This window comes from Epinephelus fuscoguttatus, linkage group LG19 (assembly GCF_011397635.1).
Source record: "Epinephelus fuscoguttatus linkage group LG19, E.fuscoguttatus.final_Chr_v1".
NCBI lineage: Eukaryota > Metazoa > Chordata > Actinopteri > Perciformes > Serranidae > Epinephelus > Epinephelus fuscoguttatus.
In genome coordinates, this window is record NC_064770.1 from 461,439 (window position 1) to 479,745 (window position 18,307).

At 40.3% G+C, this 18,307-nt stretch overlaps 1 protein-coding gene across 3 annotated transcripts in view; it reads right to left on the bottom strand.

Moving 5' to 3' along the window:
* prr12b (proline rich 12b) overlaps positions 1–18,307 on the bottom strand; it is a 129,515-nt gene that overhangs the window by 47,764 nt on the left and 63,444 nt on the right. For all 3 annotated transcript variants that reach the window (XR_007447790.1, XM_049560177.1, XM_049560178.1), the window contains exon 10: positions 4,800–4,933. Coding sequence is in view for 2 of the 3 variants with exons in the window: in XM_049560177.1 (XP_049416134.1) it covers positions 4,800–4,933 (134 nt within the window). In the remaining variant the exon portion in view is untranslated. The remainder of the gene's footprint in view (positions 1–4,799; positions 4,934–18,307) is intronic.

Here is an 18,307-nt window from a genome sequence, read left to right on the forward strand (position 1 = left end):
CTAGCTGAATTTCAGGATGGAGATCCCAAACTGCAAATAGATTTAATGACTTTTTTGTGAATGTGGGACCATGTCTTGCAAAACATATTGGAGACGCTTTTGGTTCTCCCATTGATTTTATAAGTAAAGAGTATGCTTCCCTAAATGTTTTTGAGCCTGTAAAGACTTCGGAAGTACTTGATATTATTATGAGTCTCAAAAAATTTTCTCCTGGCCGTGATGAAATTCCAGCCTCCCTGATCAAAAAGGTAGCTTCTTTAATTATTGATCCTTTAACATTCATTTATTTGTTGCCAAGTTGCCAAGGTTATTCCACTCTTTAAATCTGGTGATCCATCTGTATTCTCAAATTATTGTCCTATATCAATACTGCCTTGTTTTTCTAAAATTCTTGAAAAGCTGGTACATAGTAGAATCATGAAACACCTAGATATGAACAATATTTTGTTCACACATCAATATGGGTTTAGAAAAAAAATGTCTACATACATGGCTCTTTTGCACCTCAGAGAAAAAATTACTGCTGCTCTGGAGAAAAATGAATACACCTTTAGATTTATCAAAGGCTTTCGATACGGTGATTCATGAAATTTTGTTATCAAAAATGTTATGTTATGGTTTTAAAAAACAGGTTTTACATTGGGTTGATAATTACTTAAACAACAGACAGCAATTTGTTGTTTTTAATGGTAATCGATCACAGCTGGCTGTACTAAAATGTGGTGTTCCACAAGGATCCATTCTTGGACCCTTGTTGTTTTTGATATATGTTAATGATCGTGCTAATGCATCAAGCTTATTGTCACCTATACTATTTGCTGATGACACAAATCTTTTTGTCACTGACAAGAATTTTGATTCCCTTATTGCCAAAGCAAATGCTGGACTCATTCATTTTTCACATTGGTTTAAGTTAAACAAGTTATCACTCAATGTCAAGAAATCTAACTTCATTATTTTCAATCAATCAATTTTCAGTCAATTTTATTTATAAAGCCCAATATCACAAATCACAATTTGCCTCACGGGGCTTTACAGCATACAACATTCTGTCCTTTGGACCCTCACAGTGGATAAGGAAAAACTCCCTCCAAAAAAACAACCCCTTTAACGGGGAAAAAATGGGGAAATAAGAACAAGAATTACAATGCAGACAGAGCCAAAATTTATATCAATAACAATGCACTTGCATTTCACAAGTTTCATCAGCGAAGTTCTTAGGTGTCAACATTGATGAGAAACTCTGCTTTAGAAATCATTGTGAATTTGTTTGTAAGAAGGTTTCAAAATCGTTGGGCAAAATCGTTGGGCATAAAAAGGGTTAAACAGCATTTGAAAAAGAGCACACTTCTAACTTTGTATTACAGTTTAGTTTATCCTTACATCTCTTACTGTAACATAATTTGGGCCAGCACTTACCCTTCTTATTTACAAGCAATCCATAGATTTCAGAAATCCTTTGTAAGAATTGCCACCAACTCCTCTTATTTAGCCCCAACTAAACCATTATTTAAACAATTGCAACTACTCACAATTTATGAGGTCAACAAGTACCAAACAGGAGTTCTTATGTATAAAGTCATTTGCCTTCCTACATCTCTACCTATTTTTTTTTCAAAGTTATTTTGAGTCTAACCCTCATTATCATGCACATCTTACAAGAAGAAAGAATGACTTACGCATTCCTTTCTGTAGGACCTCTGTTGCTAAATTTTCATTTGTCTATCAAGGTGCAGTGCTGTGGAATGATATAAAAAATCTAACAGAATCATGTTCCTCTTTAAATACATTTAAGACCAAGCTTAAAAAATCCCTACAGATGTTCTAGTCACCTGTGTATCATTGTGTTTTGTAATTATTTTTATTTTATTTCATTAAGCTTTGTAATTATTGTTTAATGCTGTATTGTATACATCAGTGTGTATGAGAGGAAGATATGCACATGTGTGTTTGTGCATGGGTGTGTGGGGAGGAGGGGTATGGGGAGGGGGGTAAGTGTATAAGTATATAACTATGGTTATTTATAGGTTTAAGAAGGGAGGGTCGCTTATAAGCCCTTTGGGCTTTATGATCTTTCCTGCACATTTTAACTGATTTTTTACTGCTCTTTCTTCTTGAATGTATGTTTGTAAGTGCAAACAACAATAAACAAATAAACATAAACAATAATTGCAGCTGTGGTATTCTTGTCCAAGACAAATTTCCCTCTGGGGACAATAAAGTCTATCCATATCCTTATCCTTATCCAATCTAGGTTAAAATCTCCTAAAATAAGTGTTTCAATTCAATTCAATTCAATTTCAATTTTATTTAGAAATCCCAACAACACAAATCACAATTTGCCTCACAGGGCTTTACAGCATACGACATCCCTCTGTCCTTAGGATCCTCACTGTGGATAAGGAAAAACTCCCCCCAAAAAACCCTTTAACGGGGGGAAAAAACGGTAGAAACCTCAGAGCAACTGAGGAGGGATCCCTCTTCCAGGATGGACAGACGTGCAATAGATGTCATACAGAACAGATCAACATAATAAATTAACAGTAATCCGTATGACACAATGAAACAGAAAGAGAGAGAGAGAGAGAGAGAGAGAGAGAGAGAGAGAGAGAGACAGAGATAGAGAGAGATGCAGGACAGACGGTAACGGTAATAGCTTTCAACAACATTAATGAAAGTAATAATATTATAATTATAATTCTGGCTGTTGTGGTATAATATGTTGAAAGTATATATTAATATCTGATAGTATACATATGTGACAATAATCATGTGTATAATAACAGTAGAAGTATGACTAATGATAACAGAACTGATCAGAGGGATAAAAAGATCTGATAAACTGTTTAGCGCATCTGGACCAGCGGAGGGTGGACGATATATGCCTACAATAACCAGAGGGCAGCCATGCGGACTCAGTTTAATAATAAAGGCTAATAACTCAAACTGATCTAGGACAGAGGTGGAGATTTTAACAGATGCACTTAAGTTGTTTCTAGCATAAATAGCCACCCCACCACCTTGTCTAACTCTCTCTGCTCTAAAAACACTGTAACCCAGAAGAGTAACATCAGAGTCAGAAATATTGCTATTTGACCAGGACTGGGTCTGCATTACTCAATCAATCAATTCAAATTCAAATTCAATCAGACCCAAATTCTCAGGGTATCCATCTTTGGAAAGAGGCTTCTGGCATTAACATGCACAATCCCAAAGCCTTTATGGGCTTTAAAATTATGAGCAGGACTCAGAACATCAGTATGCTCTGGAACAACTCCATTGCCAGCATGCTCCTGATGCAACCTGTCCCTGTCAGGCTGCATGCAGGGTAGAGGCTGTATGATGGGAGCCAACTCCTTAGAGTCTTGCTGATCTATGGTTTACTTTTTTTATTCCATTTTCGAAGAAATTATAAAAACCCTGACGAAATGACCAACTAAAATATATGTGCAGGACTTAAATAAGCAGAACTGATCTTAAGTGGGCTGGGACTTGGAAGACATCAGTCACTGTTGGACTGGTCCCCAGTGGGGGCGTGGCCTGAATGGAAATGATTGGCGAGCAGAGGAGCATGTGAGTGCTGTAAACCATAGGACAAGTTTGCTGTGAGGATGTGCGAGCCAGCTCTGTCTGTCCTCCTTAAGGTCAGATATCATGTGGATATGGTTGGCAGGTTGGCGGCAGTTCCTTGATGAAACTGCTAAGAACACGGTCTGTGGATTATCTTAAGGATCCAGGTTATGATTTCTGGAAAGAGACATTGCTGCTGAGTTTTTAAAATAATTTTATTTTTGGCACTTTGAGCACCACAAGCCAAGTGCCATCTCGCAGAGGTGGGAACATGTCTTACGTCTTTGCACTCAAGTCCCAAGTCAAGACAGGCAAGTCCTGAGTCTAGTCGCAAGTCATGCCTTTTGAGTTTCCAGTCCTGAACAAGTCATAATGTGCCATTCACCAAATGTAATAAGCTTTTAACAACACAGTAATACTGTATGAAATTCACAAAAATCATGAATGCTTTTAAAATCTGTAGTATGTTTGAAGTTGATACGTCTCCATCTGTAATTTTCTACCTGGACATTTTGCATTCTGCAATTCCTTTTTATTGACCACCAAATACTTTTTTTGTGAATAAGATTATCTTTGGTTTAATTTTTCCAACTGGGGCTCGGTATCGTAAAGTTAGTTCGTCATGGTTCTCTCCTGCAGCTTGACTGGATGCTGTCAAAATGGTTCAAACAAAATGGATCTGGGGAATTAAGGATCCACATGAACAGAGTTGACATTAGTTAATTTAGGAAATGACTTGAGTTGTGGCACTCATTTTAAATAACCTATTTTTTTAACTTTTGGGCCTGGGGTAAAGTATTGTGTATTTTCAAGTCAAAAGGCTCAAGTCTAAGTTAAGTTGTTAGTGTTAAGGTCCGAGTCAAGTTCCATTGTTTTAAAAATCTGAGGTCATCAAATTTTTGACAGCAGTCTGACTTAAGTCTAGGTCATGTGACTTGAATCCACACCCCTGACATCTAGCTCCATTATATTGGAGAGAGGCCAGACATCTCTTTGGCCGATATCTGGAACACTATGCAACTCACACCAAAACCAAGTAGACTGATAAATAACACTACAGGTAAGAGGAAAAATACCTACTTAGGATTTTGGGATGAACTTTTTCTTTAATCAACCATTAATGCTCTAGTTCTTATATTACTTTGTGGTTAATATCAGTTCATCTTTTTGGGCCTACATCTACGTGACAATCAGAAACATTTAAAAACAAATCAAACTCATGTCCTTACCTCAGAGTGAGACCGGCTCTGTGCCATGGCTTTCGAGAACACACTCTGACATAATCTTTCTTGTTGACATTCTCCAAGAACTTCACATACAAACGCTGGTAGCGCATTTTGGCATCACCAAAGTAACCCAGATACTGAGGAAAGACATAAAGAATCAGAATTTCAATTTAGTAAACAGTATTGTTCTGTATGAAGACAATCATATTAACAAACACTGGCATTATACTTTGATGGTTAAAATGGCTGAGCTAATCCATTTTTCCCATTAAAGATATTTCTCTTGACTGAAACAGCTGTTCTCAGACTGCACAGACACAAATCAGCCGAAATGATTAAATTCATGAATTGCTTAGCTTTCTACTTTAGTTTTGTACACTCACTGCCCTCCATGTTTTCCTCATTTCATGCCTAAGGGCTGCTGCACACCAAGTTCGTATTTTTTGTTCAAAATTGTCACACATCTAAAAATACAGAAAGTACGCTAACTAACTCCGAAACTTTGACCAGTCATTTAAGTTTTTGGGATAGGTTTGATTGTCTGCATTTTTTCACCTCTGTCAAAGCCTAGAGAGAGTTGTTTGACAAAGAAACAGTGTAGAAATGTGGGGTAATAACCCACGGACAGATACATCTGCAACAAGACAGAGAAGTGGGGCACACAGTTATTATTTCATACTTCATAGGGTTAATTTCAGCAAGTCAGACAGTAATATTCAGGTGAATGTTGATGATGAGGAGAAGGACGTGAACCGCACACAGATATATAAAGACAGAGTGAGAGAGAGAGAGAGAGAGAGAGCGAGAGTCTGTGTTAGCTCTGTCCACAGAGATGGGAGGAGACAGAGCAACATTTCCTGCTTAGCCAGAAATGTCAGTGCGTGTCACAGCCTAACTGAAAATCAACACAACACATAACTGAAGTTCATCGCCCCACAGCTCACACTCTGCCTTTTTATTTACTCCTATATTTCAGTTTTTTTTCTTTACAGTTTATGTATATGGTTTTGTATTAATATACTGTTCTTGTTATTATTGCCTCTTTATTGATCTTAAGCAAAGTTACTTATATATACAGTACATCTATGATACCCCCCAACACACACACCAACAACAACAATACATAAAAGCTGGAGTTCATCTCGTTACAGCTCAGTCTGCTTTTTATTTATGTTAGTCCTCTACTCTGTGTGTGAAAACAAACAAAATAAACACATAAAACATGTTTATAGGTAAACATATATGAGACGTGCTGATGTATTGCGGTAAGCGTGTTGTTTCATTTTGAGTGTTTCTGTCTCTGTGCTGCTCTAGCGAACTCTACCAGCTTTCTTTCTGCTTTTCCTTACTTCGGTTGCTTAACATCTACTTCAAGTCTTAACCCACACTAGTTCTGTTTAAGCACTCATGGCTCTCCTCTTTTTAACAACTTTCTTGCTAATCTCTTAGCTGTTGTTTGCACGTTACTAGCCTTGTTAGCTACATTCACTTAATAGTTAGCGATGGCTTCTCATTCCCCTGCTCTTTCTTGCTCGGTGTGCCGAATGTTCTGTTATGCCTCTGCCTCCTTTAGCAACAGTGGTAACTGTATTAAGTGTAGTTTATTTGCTGCGTTGGAGGCGAGGCTCAGTGAATCAGAAGTGCGGCTCCGCGCCATGGAAAATCACTCTGTAGCCCCCTATAGCCAGTACAGAGCCATGTAGCATAGACTCTGCTAGCGGTCCCCCGGTAACCCCTGTTCAGCCGGGAGGCTGGATAACTGTCCGGGAGAAGTGTAGCTCCAAGCCGAAGCCCACGGTTCACCATCAGCCTGTTCACATTTCTAACCACTTTTCCCCACTCAGCGACACACCCACTGAGGACAAAACTCTGCTACCAACTCAGCTTTATTATGAGGAACGTGAAGTTAGCAACACCAGCAGCCATAGTCAAATGTATCCCTGGGGCCAGAGTGGGCAACACTGAATCAAATTTAAAACTGCTGTCTAAAGCTAATCGTAGATTTAGTAAGATCGTTATTCACGTCGGTGGCAATGACACCCGGTTACGCCAATCAGAGGTCACTAAAATTAATATTGCCTCAGTGTGTGAATACGCAAAAACTATGTTGGACTCCGTAGTTTTCTCTGGACCCCTCACAAATCTGACCGCTGATGACATGTTTAGCCGCATGTCGTCATTTAATCGCTGGCTGTCCAGGTGTTGTCCAGCAAACAAACAACAAAATTTTTGGGGAAAACCTGGTCTTATTAGGAGAGACGGCATTCATCCCACTTTGGATGGAGCTGCTCTCATATCGAGAAATCTGGCAAACTTTATTAGTAATCCAAAACCCTGACAACCCAGAGTTGAGATCAGGACTCAGAGTCGCAGTCCTATACGCTTCTCTGAGCTTCTAGTGCAGTTACCCACCCATAGTTTTATACAAACGGTGTCTGTCCCCCGACCGCCTAAATTATCTAAATGTAAAATTAAACAAAGAGGAGTTGTGCATAACAACCTCATAAAAATTAAAACCTCCTCTGTGACAGAAAGACAAAACAGGAGAATTAAATGCGGACTGTTAAATATCTGGTCTATATCATCTAAAGCAGTGTTAGTAAACAAATTAATATCAGATAATCATATTGATTTACTCAGCCTCACTGAAACCTGGCTGTGTCAAGACAAATACGTTAGTCTAAATGAATCCACTCCTCCCAGTCATAATAATACCCACATAATAATATCCCCAGGAGGGGGAGTTGCAGCCATTTTTAACTCTAGTCTGTTAATCAGCCCTAAACCTAAACTAGATTATAATTCATTTGAAAGCCTCGTTCTTAGTCTTTTACATCCGACCTGGAAAACCTCGCAGCCACTTTTATTTGTTTTAGTGTACCGTGCTCCTGGCCCGTATTCTGAATTTGTATCTGAATTCTCAGAGTTTTTATCCAGTTTAGTTCTTAAATTAGATAAAGTTATTATTGTAGGCGATTTTAACATTCACGTTGACATTGATAATGACTCCCTGGCTACCGCGTTTATCTCATTATTAGACTCCATTGGCTTCAGTTAGGGTGTACATGAACCCACTCACTGTTTTAACCATACCCTCGATATAGTTCTGAGGTATGGAATTGAAATTGATAACCTAAAAGTCTTTCCACAGAATCCCTCGCTATCGAATCATTATTTGTTTACTTTTGATTTCTTTTTACTCGATTACACGCAACTCAACAACAGTTATTATTCTTGATGTTTATCAGATACTGCTGTCGCAAAATTTAAGGAAATGATTCCTCCGTCGTTAAATTTAATACCATGTCCTTCAGTAACAGAGGTTTCCCGTACCGACTTTAACCTCTCCCGAACTGATCATCTTGTCAATAGCGCCGTAGGCTCGCTGCGAACAACACTTGACTCCGTAGCACCTCTTAAAAAGAAGTTAACAAAGAAAACAAAGTTTGCTCCTTGGTTTAACTCACAAACCCGTAAGTTAAAACAAATATCGCGGAAATTTAAAGGAACTGCCAATTAACCAAACTGGAAGAATCTTGTTTAGTCTGGGCAGACAGTCACAAAACGTATAAGAGGCGCCTCCGCAATGCCAGAGCAAACTATTACTCAGCTTTAGTAGAAGAAAATAAGAACAACCCCAGGTTTCTTTTCAGCACTGTAGCCAGGCTGACTGAGAGTCAAAGCTCTATTGAGCCTTGTATTCCTTTAGCCCTTAGCAGTATTGATTTTATGAGCTTTTTTAATGACAAAATTCTAACTATTAGAAGCAAAATTCATGACCTCCTGTCCTCAGATAGTACCTATCTGCCCTCAAACACAGTTGCAAGACCGAATATATATTTAGATTGCTTCTCCCCGATTTCTCTTCAAGAATTGACTGCAGTGATTTCTTCATCTAAATCATCAACGAGTCTCTTAGACCCCATCCCAACTAGGGTGCTTAAGGAAGTCTTACCTTCAGTTAACACTCATATATTAAATATGATCAATATATCCTTATTAACAGGCTATGTACCACAGTCTTTTAAGGTAGCTGTAATTAAACCTCTCCTAAAAAAGCCCACCCTGGATCCAGAGGTGTTAGCCAACTATAGACCAATATCTAATCTTCCCTTTCTTTCAAAGATCCTTGAGAAAGTAGTCGCAGACCAGCTGTATGATTTTCTCCATGATAATAATTTATCTGAGGAATTTCAGTCAGGGGGCGGCACGGTGGTGTGGTGGTTAGCACTCTCGCCTCACAGCAAGATTGCCGGTTCGATCCCGGGTGTGGGAGCCCTTCTGTGCACGACCCTCAAGAGGATGAAGCGGTTAGAAGATGAATGAATGAATTTCAGTCAAGATTTAGAGTGCATCATAGCACTGAGACAGCACTAGTTAAAATTACAAATGACCTTCTGATTGCTTCAGACATAGGACTCGTCTCTGTACTTGTTTCATTAGATCTTAGTGCAGCGTTTGACACAGCTGACCATCAAATTCTGCTACAGAGACTGGAACACTTAATTGGCCTAAAAGGTTCTGCACTAAGCTAGTTTAAATCTTATTTATCTGATCGTTCTCAGTTTGTTCATGTCCATGATGAATCATCCTTACTTACTGAAGTTTGTTTTGGAGTTCCGCAAGGTTCTGTGCTCAGACCAATTCTATTTACTCTATATATGCTTCCTTTAGGTAACATCATTAGAAATCACTCTGTAAATTTCCATTGTTATGCGGATGATACACAGTTGTATTTATCGATGAAACCAGAAGAAACTAATCAATTAACTGCCTCAAAGACATAAAAACCTGGATGAGCACCAATTTCCTGATGTTAAATTCAGACAAAACTGAAGTTATTGTTCTTGGCCCCAAACAACTCAGAGACTGTATCTGATGACGTGGTTTCTCCAGATGGCATTGCTCTGGCCTCTAGCACTACCGTAAGAAACCTCAGAGTAACATTCGATCAAGATTTGTCTTTTAATTCTCATTTAAAACAAACCTCACGGGCTGCATTTTTTCATCTGCGTAATATTGAGAAAATTAGGCCTATCCTGACCGGAAAAGATGCAGAAAAATTGGTCCACGCTTTTGTTACCTCTAGGCTGGATTACTGTAACTCTCTATTATCAGGTAGCTCTTATAAAGCTCTAAATGGTCAAGCTCTGTCATATCTTAGAGAGCTCATAGTGCCATATTATCCCACCAGAACACTGCGCTCTGAGAATGCAGGGTTTCTCGTGGTCCCTAAAGTCTCCAAAAGTAGATCAGGAGCCAGAGCCTTCAGCTATCAGGCTCCTCTCCTGTGGAATCATCTTCCTGCTGCGGTTCGGGAGGCAGACACCGTCTCCACATTTAAGACCAGACTTAAGACTTTCCTCTTTGATAAAGCTTATAGTCTTGCCTCAGGCTTGCCTTGTACCAGCCCCTAGTTAGGCTGACTTAGGCCTAGTCTGCCGGGGGACCTCCTATAATACACCGGGCACCTTCTCTACTTCTCTCTCTCTCTCTCATGTCCTGTTACTGCATCTTGCTAACTCGGCCATACTACATGTCACTAACTCAGCTTCTTCTCCGGAGCCTTTGTGCTCCACTATCTCGCAGGTTAACTTATATCGCAGTGGTGCCTGGATAGTGTGACGTGTGTGGTTGTGCTGCTGCCATGGTCCTGCCAGATGCCTCCTGCTGCTGCTGTTATCATTAGTCATACTTCTACTGTTATTATACACATATGATTATTGTCACATACATATACTGTCAGATATTAATATTTACTTTCAACCAGTGCTTAATTTGAGCCGGAACGTACTGGAACGCATACCAGGATCTTTTCAGAAAAGGCCCTGGTGCATTCCAGAACTAATTTGCATGGGTCTAGAACTTTTCACATCTAAAAACTACATACAGTATTGGCTAATGTCACTAGCGTTGCAGTTCAAAGTCCAATCACAAGAGGGTGAGTGTCCATGCGCCGTCCAATAAAGGCGCGTGCTGGCCACCTGGCACTCAATATGCTGCTGTAGTGGTTTGTTTTCCAGACGTGAGTATCTTTGAGCAGTGAAAGTTATTATTTATTTATTTTTACTTATCGGCAGTGATTTGTTTTCCACAGAGCTCTACGTGCGAGCATTTTACTTGCATTTGCGACTAGCCTACGGCGGCTCCGCGGCTTACGGTTCAGTAGCCTAATTTCCTCTTTCGTTGGCGTCATGACTGCCCAGTAGTACCTGGACAACCGAGCCATGGCGGCACACAGGTATGTGGTGTGTCAGAGGAGAAACGAGCCGTTCACATTTCTCTCTTTGTGGCAGGTAACGGTGCACAAACCTCACCGCACTTTAGGGACTGTTCTTTACTTATGAAGGGACTGTTCTTTACTTGTCAGGGGAGGAGGGTGGCTGGTTGATTTTTATTTTATTTATTTATATTATTTCAATCCCCCTATGTTAATCACTTATTGATGCTGTTTTTGAAGTATGAATAGGTCAATAAGTAATTTATTCCATTGAAATATCATTGATGTATTATAGAAAAATGATTTATCTTTTTATAAATGACAAAAGGCACACCTGCCTCATTTTTGCTGTGGTATCGTGATACTACTCAGAACTGTGATAATTTCACTGGTATCGTACCGTGGGTCCCAATTTTGGTACTGTGACAACACTAGATGTCACAACCATTCCATTCAGAGTTGCGCAGTGAAGGCCAATTTCCACCAGATGCGTGTTGGTTGCGTCTCCACTCCGGCACGGCAGCGGAGCCGATAGGATTCCATTCTAGTCAATGTGTGTGTTTCCACCGGCTGTGGCTGTGCTGCGTTCCGGCTCCGTCTCAGCTCCGGCACTCCGGAGCCCTCCGGAACAGATACGCAGGACTTCTATTTTTGCCGGACGCCGGAGCACAACGCAGCAATTCAGCACAAAGCAGATCGTGCAGGGCAGGAAGTCGTGCATAGAAACAAAATAAAACATCCGGTTAATTTTCAAAATAAAATATACAGTGTTCACAGTGGATCATATTTCCCAGCGCTACACTTTGAAAACGTCATAATGGGTAGAGATAGGCCTGAAGTCAACAGGTCAGAGGTTTTCAGACGGCATTTCACCCCGTTGACACCATGGACGAGGAGATGTTAATCATGGAGGTGCAAAATCATAAAATCATCTATGACCCGTCACATCCTTTTTATAAGGACACCCATAAAAAGGATTTGGCGTGGAATACCATCGCAGGAGTAATGGGAGTGGATGGTAAGTCACTAATTAGGTCCAATAAATGCTCATAGAAAACAAATAATTTGTTCATGTATATTTAAGGAGACATTCTCTAGTTATGCATGCTGAAAACCCACAAAATAACAAGCTATTGCAGGGTTGTTATTAAGAACTTTATTAGCAGGTATATATATATATATATACTTTATTAAGTATATGAAATTAAAAAAAGAATCCCTGGTATTAGGTCATGCAATGCAGTAAGTTAAAGATGAGTTATGCTATATATGTATATATCAGTTAACCATTTATGTAAGCTTGTGTTTGACATTTGTTAAAGTGAAAAAATAGTGAAAAGTATTTGCTGTGTTACAAAAATACTGTTTAAGTTAAGTATATTGTGGGGGGATGTGCTGTAGATCTGCTGTTGGTGTCCTGACCACATGACCATGGCCACAGTAGGTGTTACTTTCACACTTGCAAATGAGGGGGCTGACAAGAAGTGGCCAAACCAATGTTTTTTTTCAAAAATTTTTATTTCAATATAAATCACTCACAATTCACAGGAATTAACATTATTAAAGTACAATACAAACTACTTCACACCAGAAAAAACTCAATACATACACTCAATACAAATTTACGCTGTTTCAGTCAAGTGTAATGACTTAAAGTGAAGTCATTTCACACCATTCTGTCCTGCCAGGACACACTGCCCTCGGGGGAGGTGAAGAAAGTGGCCAAGATCTCTCTAACTGCACAGGCTTCTCTTGATGCCCTGTTTCCCCCCATGTTTCTCACTGGTGCCATGTGTCTCCCCAGTTCCTCTGCCTCTTCCAGCAGCTGCACATTTTCCCTTGGAGCAAGAAGAAAATTGTGCAGGATGCATGCTGCCATCACAAGTGTGTCCACATTTTTGGGGTGCAGGTTAATCCTGTGATGGAAAATCCTCCAGCGTGACGCCAAAATGCCAAAGGCATTTTCAACTACCATCCTTGCTCTAGAGAGTCTGTAGTTGAAAAGCCTCTTCTTGTGGGAGAGGTTCTGTCCTGGATAGGGTCGCATCAGATAGGGATTCAGAGGGAATGCTGCATCTCCCACTATGACATGTGGGACATCCCCGAGGTGGGCAGCACCAGGCAGAGGGGTTTTCGGAGGAACATGTAGAGTGTTGTTCTCCATTCCTCTCCCCAAGTCTGAGCCCGCATAGACCCCACCATCAGATGTTCTTCCGAAGTCTCCCACCTGAATGCACCTGAACCGGTAGTCTGCATCCACAAGTGCCAAAAGCACAATGGAGAAGGTCTTTTTATAGTTAAAATACTGACTACTGGACAAGGGTGGTGCTTGGATCACATTGAGTGCTCCCAGGCAATTAGGGAAGTTCCATTTCTCCCAGAAGCGTTGTGCTACCTCCTTCCATGTCTCTGCAGTCGGCCGGGGTAAAAACTTCTCCATCATTAACTTTTCGATGACAGCACACACCATATGAACTGAGTTCATCACTGTTGTGCGGCCAAGGCGGTAGCTGAAAGCGAGGCTGATCAGTGAGTCCCCAGAAGCCAAGTACCTGTGAAGTGAATAAACAAAAAAAGATTAGTTACATGTGTGATTTTTATTTTAATCTGCCTCTCTTCTTTTTCAGTTGATGTTTGCAAGGCAAAATGGCGGTCACTGATGGACAGCTTTGTAAAGAACCGCAAAAAAGTGTCTGCCTGTGGTTCAGCAGGAGGCTCCCAAAGAGAGTGGAAATACATGGACATTATGTCCTTTCTTCTGCCCCACCTACAACCAAGAAGGTATGTATGAAGTTATATAGGCTAACATTATTGATGACCATATCATCTTTAAATTAAATATGCACATTTCAAATAAAGTGATAGATAATTATTGTGTTACTAATATTTGTTTATCTCTGTGTGTTTTTTTTGTTTGTAGCTCTAAAAGCAACCTGAGTGCTGCTTTTTCAGGGGAGAACAGGTCACTAACACCACTGTCAGCATGTGGTTCTGATGAGCAGGCTCCATCAAGTGTACCAGTGCCGCAGGACAGACAGGGACCACAGTCTGTCTCTCCAGCACAGACTGTTTCTGCAGCACCATCAGCACCCACAACATCTGGGGAGACAGACAGGCCCTAGGGAGAGGGGGTCTCGTACAGACACAAGGAGGAGCCACAGACCACAGCTATCAGATGTGGAAGACTGGCTTATGTCACTTTTACAGGAGCCACTTCCCTCACCGGACAGTCAGCTAGATGAATGCTATCATTTTGCACTGAGTCTGGTTCCACAACTCCACCAACTGGACCAGAATAGGAGGCAGCAGGCCAAGATTGGCATTTTAAACCAGCTGCATAACCTTGAGAGCAGCACAGCCTCATTTCAACAAATGCCACTTCAAAGCCCTGCTCCTACACAAACCCTCCCTGCATTCCACACCCCCGCTACACCTCTGCCTAGGCCAGGTACTTTCAGGTATTACCCATCCCCCAGTTAATCCCATAGGGCCATTTACTAGCATGCTTGCCTCAGAGGACGACCCACAATGGGAGAGGAGCAGCACCCCCTACACAGACCTTTAAGGTTGTAATTGTTTGTAAATAGTTGTTTTGCTGTGGTTTGACATTTATATTTGTTTTTACAGATTTATATTTTTTGCAACTGTTTTTACATCCTGTTTTAAAATTTCTTGCTATTTGACTTTTTTTTTTTCAAAATTAAAGACTTATACAAAGTTTAAACATATGATCAGTGATTCATTGTGTACATTATGCCAAGCTCACCTCAGTCCAACAGCCAGTCTCTGCTCTGGTTCTATGGCAGCTCTGTAGTTGGTGTTTTGTCTGGTGAGTTCAGGGCCAATGATTGAAAGAAGTTCATCCATTTGCTCTGCACTCATTCTAAAATATTGGTGATGGCATTGACTGTCCAGACGCAGTTCAGCCACAAGGTGATAAAAATCTCCTTGTTGAGGCCTGCGCTGGTTCAGAGGATGGACCCAGTGCCGGCTTCTTCTCCTTCTACCCCTCCTCCGTAGCCTTGCAAGCAGAAGTAAGAAAGCTATTGTCCTCCTCCTATGAACAGGCACTGAAATGCACAGAATAATTAAGTGAATTACTACATTATTACTAGGTTAAAAAAAAGAAACAGAACCAAAATATTATTGTCACTCCTAAGTAAAATGTAAACTACAGCTATTTTGTTTTATATATTTTTTCCATTTCCAACAACAATAGGTAACTTAATTTACAACGCCTAGTACTTTTTTTAGTACTGTTTAGAAAAATAAACACAAAATAAACATTTAGTTTACTATCAGTTTGAGTAGCCTATATAATTATAAAATACTGTACTTACCCATGGTTGAATCACAATCTCCAAATAACAAGGCAAATCAACAGGTCAGCACCGAGATGTCTTCCTACTACTCCTCTGATGGAAACAATGAAATGATCTTGGTTTTGTGGCTCTGTTTATAGAGACTACATATTGTTATATCGCGAGAATTTGCAAGATCTCGTGGGTCCTCGTCACTCCCACTGTCCGGCAGAGCTGCACCGCTCCGCACAGCAAACGCAGCCGGTGGGTATTGACGGACGGCAGAGCACGCAGCGGACAACCAGCGCTGCCGTTCCGCAACAGACACGCATCCAGTGGAAATCCGGCGTGAGGCGGCTCGGGTGCCACTTAAAAAAGTGTTCCGCCACTCCCACTTTTGGGAGTTTCCTTAGTCGCTGCAAGGGTCCTAAGGACAGAGGGATGTCGTATGCTGTAAAGCCCTGTGAGGCAAATTGTGATTTGTGATATTGGGCTTTATAAATAAAATTGATTGAAAATTGATTGATATGAGATATGAATGTATAGTATATCTATATCCTACCATCCTACTATTAAATGAAGAAAGCTCTGTCCCTCCGTCTGTCCTCATCCGTTTTCCTCCTCACTGCTTTGACCTATTTCTCTGAACTTGCACATAGGCTTTCATCTTGGTCATGTGCAGACTACCACAGTGCCGTTTTTGCATTTTCCACTACACATTCATACTGTGAGCACCATTAGCAGCGCGAGCTGCGCATGTGCGGAGACCACAGATTGGCTGGGAAGCCTTTATCTCCAACACTTGCGGATTGAAACCACTTGGAAAACACCTGCGCTCGGACCACAGTTTATGGCTGGGACATGCAATTTCAAGCACCAACACTTGCTGAAGACTAAGGTAATTATTTTACTGAACGAACGCGCGTCTGTGTGCGCAGGCCAGCCATTACGTATTTTCACTTTACTGATATTAGGCAGCAAACATTACAAACTAAACATTGCGCTGTGCACTTTGCACTGTTTCTTTCATTCTTTCTCCGTGTTGCGTGTGTATGTGTGTACCTGTGTGCCTGTGCACGGCCCCGCACACGCGCATGCATCTGTGCCATCAGCCAAAACTATGCTCCATGTATTTTGCCATAAAGTATGTTTCTAAATACAGTGTGCATTGTTTGTCTTACATTAATATTTATTACACAGTGCATTTACAGTGCTCTCATTTTGCATCTCCTCTAATATACTGTTTTTGATTTCTTATTCCTCTATACATAACACATTCCTGGGTATGGACTTGTAATAATTTAATGACCCTACTTGCTCTGTTGATTGTTGTCATTTGTGTAATCAGTTGGAAATTTTATTCACTGCCTTTTAATTGTATTTGTGCTTTGGCAGCACACGTTGACTGTCATGCCAGTAAAACCCAACGAATTGAACTGAATTGATTTGAATTGAATAACAATGTGGAAAGGACAGCTCAGCCCCTTCATATAGCTGTGGAGCCAAATGTAAGACATGATGAGATAGTGATGATAGCCAGGGAGGTGCCTCCAGTGGAGAGAAGCAAGGGAGATAATGTGTCTTTTTTTGGGCTTGTACTGCAAATTTAGCAACAAATATAATAATAATATAAGAATAATAAAAACTCAGCGTGATAGATTTCAGTATGTAACTAATTTTACGGGATGACAGATTGAAAAATTATGAAAAATAAAAACATATGAAAAATTTGGATTCAGTGTATAAAGGTCTTAATTGTTTCAGATTCAGAGCAAGGAAAAACAAAGATATCTGATATAGTCTAGATTCCAAGGAGAGAGAAGAAATCAGGAAAAGCAGCATTTCAGCCAGAAAAGGTATTAAATACATCTACAATATTATCTAATATTATAGCCAAAATATCTTTTATTTTGATGTGACCATATATATATATTCTTAAAGAGCAAATAAAACACTTGTTTCAGTTGAACACCAATATGGGTATTCAGTAGTGCTGTTGAGTTCAGGTCCAAATCTTGACACTTGTGCAAAGTATTTGAATTCTACATATTGTGTTAATATACAGAGTGTCTGTTCTCTACAGGTTGAAACCTGATTATTGAATTTGAATTTTGCTATTGGCTGATCTAATAAGAAGTTACCGACAGTCATGCACTGGCTTGGTTTGGTGTGGCCTGTCAGCCCAGCGCAGCAGGGCTTTGCATTTCCATTACAACAGGGCTACCTGCTTGAAGGTGTGTCTTTAACTGATGACGGCTAGTCTTGAGTGATGATATTTTAAAGCAACATGCTGATCCCAAGCTTAAATCCCATTATTTTTGCTGCATGTGTTTTTCCATCACACAGCAGTGCAGGTAAAATAAGTTACCTGTTGGAGGTGAGCTGTTTGCAAAGGTGCAGTAAGAGCCTGCTGTCTGCAGCTCTTCATCAACATCTCACTGTGACTGATTCTGATTTTACTGTTTCTACCTGCAGTATTATTAAACTTGTCTTTATTGAAGAAAAGTAGCTAACAAGGTCTGCTAAATCTACATTTCATCTCTTATAGATTCTTTATAATAAAAGTCCCCAGTTTCTTTGTTATTTAAAACTTTTATTATGAAGCAGCAAAATAAGGAAATGTTGAGTTTTTGAGCAGCAACTTCACACAACTTCTAATACAGCTGAAAGTGTACATGAAACAGTAAAATAAATCAGATATCTAAAGTACAACCAGGATGCAGGAGAGAAACTAAACTCCAAACCACAGAGACTTTTAAAAACGTCTTTCTCTCTGGTCTCCTGCAGACAGAGGTGAGTAGATTCTCGCAACACACAGGGCTTGTTTGAGGGGGAGATGCAGGGTTGTCGGGGTCAGCTGCAGTCTGCAAGATGTCACCATTACCCGCTTAAGGACAGGCAGACTAGTTTTTGGACCTACTCTGGAGAGGGTCCATCTCTGGCACAGCTCAGCGTGACACAACTGATAATGGCATTGATCGGGGGAAATG